The sequence below is a fragment of the Hippoglossus stenolepis genome, chromosome 22 (assembly GCF_022539355.2).
Source record: "Hippoglossus stenolepis isolate QCI-W04-F060 chromosome 22, HSTE1.2, whole genome shotgun sequence".
Classification (NCBI taxonomy): Eukaryota; Metazoa; Chordata; class Actinopteri; order Pleuronectiformes; family Pleuronectidae; genus Hippoglossus; species Hippoglossus stenolepis.
The window spans coordinates 16,971,263-16,976,935 of NC_061504.1; the positions used below are offsets into that span (position 1 = coordinate 16,971,263).

The 5,673-nt window shown below is 39.5% G+C and overlaps 2 protein-coding genes across 2 annotated transcripts in view; one reads left to right on the top strand and one right to left on the bottom strand.

The window, feature by feature from the left end:
• Positions 1-150: 150 nt before the first annotated feature.
• ssbp1 (single-stranded DNA binding protein 1) lies at positions 151-3,848 on the bottom strand. Its single transcript, XM_035147872.2, has 7 exons — positions 3,746-3,848; positions 3,022-3,097; positions 2,391-2,448; positions 2,155-2,295; positions 1,299-1,386; positions 622-710; positions 151-529 (listed from the first exon to the last, which is right to left on the bottom strand). The coding sequence occupies exons 2-7, from the start codon at positions 3,043-3,045 to the stop codon at positions 486-488; spliced, it is 444 nt and encodes a 147-aa protein (XP_035003763.1). The 5' UTR covers positions 3,046-3,097; positions 3,746-3,848; the 3' UTR covers positions 151-485.
• A 1,354-nt stretch (positions 3,849-5,202) lies between these two features.
• Positions 5,203-5,673, top strand: part of LOC118102000 (laminin subunit beta-1) — a 20,299-nt gene continuing 19,828 nt past the window's right edge. Inside the window, 1 exon segment of the mRNA XM_047338674.1 lies at positions 5,203-5,212. Within this exon segment, the coding sequence (XP_047194630.1) occupies positions 5,203-5,212 (10 nt within the window).

Genomic DNA, 5,673 nt, shown 5'->3' on the forward strand with positions numbered 1-5,673 from the left:
TTTCGTCCCTCGAGGCCCCTGATTTACAGTTTTGTCCAAAAGCTTTTTAAAACCTTTGTGCCAGATTCCCATGATCCTTCACTTCTTCTCGACACCATCACACTTGGGGTTTTGTTATCGTTATGATTGAGAGACTCCTGGTGGCCAAAGTTAAGTACTGTATCTTTAATGAACATTTGTTTTTAAGCCTCAGACTATTTCAACATCAGAACATTTTGTTTTCTAACCGTTATGTACATGTAGCACAATAAAAACCACAAAGTGAATATATACAGACACAAGAGTGAACTTTCTCCACTGGATGCATCAACGTCTTCTTCCTCCACCAGCAGGGGGCGCCACAGTTAAACATGACCCAAGTGTTACAGCGTATTCCGTCCCCTCCGTCGGTTCCTTTTACTCCGTAACATTCAGGTCCTCAGTCTTATATTGGTATAAAGAAGAAAATACAAAAAAGAAGTTGTCTTGAAGTCGAGGAAACTCCGTCAGACTCTCTCCCGCACGTTGTCGCTCAGGAAGATGATGTTGTCTGGAAACACAGGACGGAGAGACGGGTGTTTTCATAGAGGTCGAGCAGAGAGAGACGATCTGTGTGTGAGGACGAGTGTTTGATAACCTGACCTGCGATGATGGTGGTGGCCTGACGTCGGACCTGGTTCTTGTCCACGTATTCTCCGTAGTCCAGTTTCCCCTCGATGAGAATCCTGGACCTGAGAGAGAGAAGAATCGAGATCAGTCGAGAAGATTCTTCTGCCGTGAATTCGACAAAGTGAAATCTGACGTTTTAAAAGCCACAGTTTTGCATTTTGAACTCCTCTTTCTGTCAGGATTATCATTTTCATCTTATCACACAAACCTTATCCTCTATCAGAGGAAGGTTTTTCTAATATGTGACGTTTCCTCTCTGACAGGAAACTTAAAATCGAGTTGCAGTGTTGAAAATAATGATAAATGATGATGATAAAGATAAAGCTGCAGTCGTGTGTTGGAAGTTTCTGTGTCTGTGTTTTGTCGATTTATTCTTTGCTCTAAAAACCCGACACTGAATCAACAATAAAAAACAAACTTGTTCAGCCGCTTGTTGAGCCGACAGGTGTTAAGATGCTAAAAATATAAAACTATTTGCATAGTGTGAAACTTTCGGGGGCGAAGTTCTCAGAGACAGAAGACAGAAAAGATCTGACTGGTGATGTATGACCCACTGTGACATCACTTACTGCATATTTAAATACTTTGGATATAATTAATAAGCTGTACAGAGATTTATATCCGTGTATAAACAGAGAGGTGGAACTGACCCTTTCTTGACGTACTGGTAGGCCACGTCTCTCAGACCGGGTTTGAACACAGACACACGGTGCCACGTCGTCTTCTGACTGATGTCGCCTGGAGTCAGGAAACAGAAGAAAACAAAATCTGTCTCAATACAAGTGCTCGTCAAACGGAAAAGGAAAATTCATGCTCCGCAGGTTTTCAATACAGGACACAAGGAACATATGAAACTACAGCTGCCTTTCATTTCCAGCTGTTCTCCATCACACAGCCCATGTGATATTTATACTTTTTAATAAGGATGAAGAATATTGCATTAGAGTGTGAAGCCTTAAAATATCCTTAGAGGACGACAAATATTACCGTGTTTGTTTTGTGCCAATTTAATTAACCTCATACATTGTTCACTGGAGGTTCATCAGTTACACATCTTCCTAAAACTAACATTTAACAATACAATTCATAGTTTTTAGCAAATGTTCCTAATAAACTGGAAACTGAGGGTTTATCTTATCTCATACAGCAGCTGAGTCACATGTGAACCAGCTTCTTTACCAGAAGAGCAACTTGTACACGATTTGTTCACTTTCACTGAGAGTTCAGGGTGAAACCACGACCTCTAGTGGTCAAATACACACCTGCAATATCAACTACAATTTTACCAGAACACATTAAACTGAAAGATTAACTGTTAATATCACAATAATTATAATTATTGAATGTTCTTCAGAGGTTTTAATAATGATGTTGTGTGAATGTGGGAGATTAGGTCAGTCTGACCCGGATTAGTTTCCATGTTTTGAAATTAACTTCTCAAGCGTCACTCGACCTAAAAGTCAAGTTTTCTACGTCTCTAACTTTGTGTGTCCTCTGTCATCGCACCTGTGGAGCTGACTTCTCCGTCTCCTGAGCGCCACATCTCGTTTGTTGCCAACGAGAAGATGGTGACGGGGTTACGTCCCTCGACTTGCCTCATCACGGGGTCCTGACCCACCCGACCCAGCAGCTGGACGCGGTTAATCGCTGGAGGAAAGACAAACATCACGTTTAACAAGGTTATAAAATATAAAACATTACATACGACACTGGATTCTTTAGAGGAGAGTAGATCCTCTTACATCTCTCCAGGATGAGGCTGGAGTCTGTGCTCCCGTATCTCACGGCCTGTCGGAACATCTGGAGGAAGACAACATATTTTACTGTGAAGGTAAAACTGAACAAAGCTAAAGAGCATCTACCTTAAAAAAGTTACCGCCCTCTTTTTCTCATGAGACGATTCCATTTCAGTTCAAATACTTAAAACTTAAGTTTATGATGTTATATATAAAGCCACATTTTTTCCAAGTGTCAAAGTCAGAAACATAAAACCGCTTTTTTCATGCAGATGCCTTAAAAACAATTTGAGGAGACAATATTAAATGTTTAAAACACTAATAATAAAAAACATTTATGTAAAAAACTAGTGGAATTGACAAAAAGATGTAAATAAAAAAACAACAAAACAAATGTTATCATCAAGGGATGATTTCTTTAATGTTAATGTTTTAAGTTTAATTTGAATTATTCTATATAAAAGAAACTTGATAATTGTTTTAACCACCTGCAGCTTTATGCAAAAGCACAGAAAAAGTTTAAATGTTGAATTTATTCCTCATTATTTATTTAAGAGAACAAAAACAATGAAATCAATATTTTAATAAACATCTAACCAGATAAATATGAACCAGTATTTAATCCTCGTCTCTTTACCTGTGTGGTCGCACGTCTCAACATCTTCTCTGATCTTCACAAACAGCAGCTGAGGAACTTTTGCTCTTTGAGGAAACTGAGGAGAAAAGAATAAAACAGTTTAAAGATAAAAGATAAATCTGACGTTTGTTTCCATCAGTTTCCAAAAGGATCGAACTGAACAACAAGTTTTCAGTCATTCAAATAAACGTTTTTCATTATTTTAGACATAAGTGAACAAATGATTAATGTTATAATCAAATAAACCAAATAATCATTAGTTACAGACTCTTCAGTTAGTTTTAACACTTGCATCATTTCTCAAAAACCAACTAAAAAGATGAATATTCTTGACTATGAATAAAACAAGTGTCCTGTAAGAAAAGTTATTTCCTGTTAATGATATGAACTAAGCTGCACGTTGATCTGCAGACGAAGCAGCAGCTGAACAACCAGGTTATTAAATCTATTAGTTTAGTTTCGTGTGAATCTTCTGGATTCTGAGTCTGATGTTTATTAAACTGAATGATAAACTTCAGACTCAGGACTCAAAGACTCAGTCTGTCTCTCTGCAGCAACGAGGCTCAGGAGCTTCGCTCTCTCTCCCGCCAGCAGCGAGGAGGTGAAACCACTGATCTGAGGTCGGTTTGAACGCGACAGCAGCGGATCGGAGGAGAAACATCACAGTTGAGATGGAAACGATTCAAAAATCTGATAAAACAAAAGAACGAGAATAAAAACTCACCAGGTGAAAGACTTCTGTAACCTCACGCTGCTTCCGGTCCGGCTGCAGGAACAGTCCGACGCTCCACACGCACACAGCGGTTAAAGTTCCGCCTGCGAAAACGTCATGAAACTTTTATAATATCTAAAAAGTAAAATATCAGAAAGTGCAATTAGACCTTTATTATTATTATTATTATTATTAGGGCCCGAGCACCGACGGTGGGAGGCCCTCTTGAAATTGTAAGGATTATTCTTATTATAGTGACCCAGATGAATTGGCTTTTTGAGGCTTCAACATGCTCAACTTCTTACGAAACTTTGCAGAAAATTAGAAAGTGGTGATAATTTACGTATTCTGGAGTAATTTGAAATGGGCGTGGCAAAATGGCTCAACAGCGCCCCCTGGAACGCAGCCCCTAGGTTTCCCTTTGACCGATCTTCACAAAAATCGTAGCCCAGGTGTATCGTGACCAGTCAAACAAAAAGGTCTCAAAGAGCATTATGAAAACGCAACAGGAAGCCCGCCATTTTGCATTTAGTGGCCATTTTGGCCATATTCCACATTTTACTTTGACGAACTTGTCCCAGGGCTTTCATCTGATCAACTTCATATTGAGATGAGTGTCATCACAACAAGACGGAGATAAAAACTAACTCAAAGATCGATTGTTCGTCACACGGTGTGACCGTGGCGTGGCGTCACAGTTTGATTACACGCCATCAAAACACGAGGTTCTGTATCTCGGACATACATGGTCCAATCGAGTCCAAACGAGACATGTAAGACAAGAGTCCCTGATGACATCTACACAGAAATCATGACTTAAAATCACAGCGCCCCCTGGTGGAAACAGGAAATGTCTTGTTTTTTGCATGTCTTCCACTTGGATGTATTCCTCCTCACCCACTTACTGCAGCCATATCAAACTGTGTCAAACGGGTCTCAACACATTGATAATAAAGTCATAAGATTACTGTGACTTTTCGTCACAACGCCATAATACTGGCGTGGGGTCAAAGTTCATCAACTCGCTGTGACACACGAAATTGCTGTAACTTCAGTGTTCGAGGTTCAACCTCCCTCAAACTACATTAGTGTATCAACAGCCCCCCCCCCCCTGAAAATATTCATATGGTTTTAAGGAATTATTAAGTTATTTTGCCAATGGGCGTAGCAAAATAACTGACTAGCGCCCCCTAAAGGGCAGCCCCGACACCACGATTGGCCGACATGTACAAAAATCGATGGGGACATGTGTCTTTTCATAACAAACAAATAAGTCTTTGGCTATGTGGTCTTGGATAGATATGCTAGACCAAACAGGAAGCCCACCATTTTGGCTTTAGTGGTATATTTTTTTATATATGTTTTTTTTCATTTTTTTTTTTTTCTAGGAACAGTACAACAACAGTGCGGCTTTTTTGTGCCACTTTGTATACATATTTATATATACAAAGTGGCACAAAAAAGGCGTTATGGCGGAGCGTTATGGAACAACGCAACAGGAAGTCGCCTATTTTTGACGTTACACGTTCGACGATCAACTTTAAATGACGTCATCTCAACAACATGGAGATTTTTAGTTTTTGCCCTGAACAGATCGGTCTGTGCGTAGTGATACTGACAGCGCTGCACGTGATGGCGTGGAATGTAGTGCGTGATTAGTGGCCGTGGTTCGGAGCCGTTTCTCCCGCCCCCCCGGCCTAATCAGTACAACAACAGTACAACACTACCATCTGGTGGACAAATGCGGAAACTGTAGAAACAGTCTGTCTCTAACAATTACTATAATAACAATGATTTATAACAATAATATCTAAATTCTTACAACATATTTAATTTAGATTGAAGTTAATGTTGGCTCTTCTTATTATTATTATTCTAACCCAAATGATTTGGCTTTTTGAGCCTTCAACATGCTCAAAAGTGGTGAAAATTTAATCTAT

Bases quoted from the DNA above. Each gene is read 5' to 3' on its own strand.
- ssbp1 (XM_035147872.2), bottom strand. From the start codon at position 3,045: ATGTTGAGACGTGCGACCACACAG. The intron at 2,449-3,021 runs GTAAAGAGACGA...GTCTTCCTCCAG, and splicing joins TGAGACGTGCGACCACACAG to ATGTTCCGACAGGCCGTGAG. The intron at 711-1,298 runs GTCAGTTCCACC...TCTCTCTCTCAG, and splicing joins TACCAGTACGTCAAGAAAGG to GTCCAGGATTCTCATCGAGG.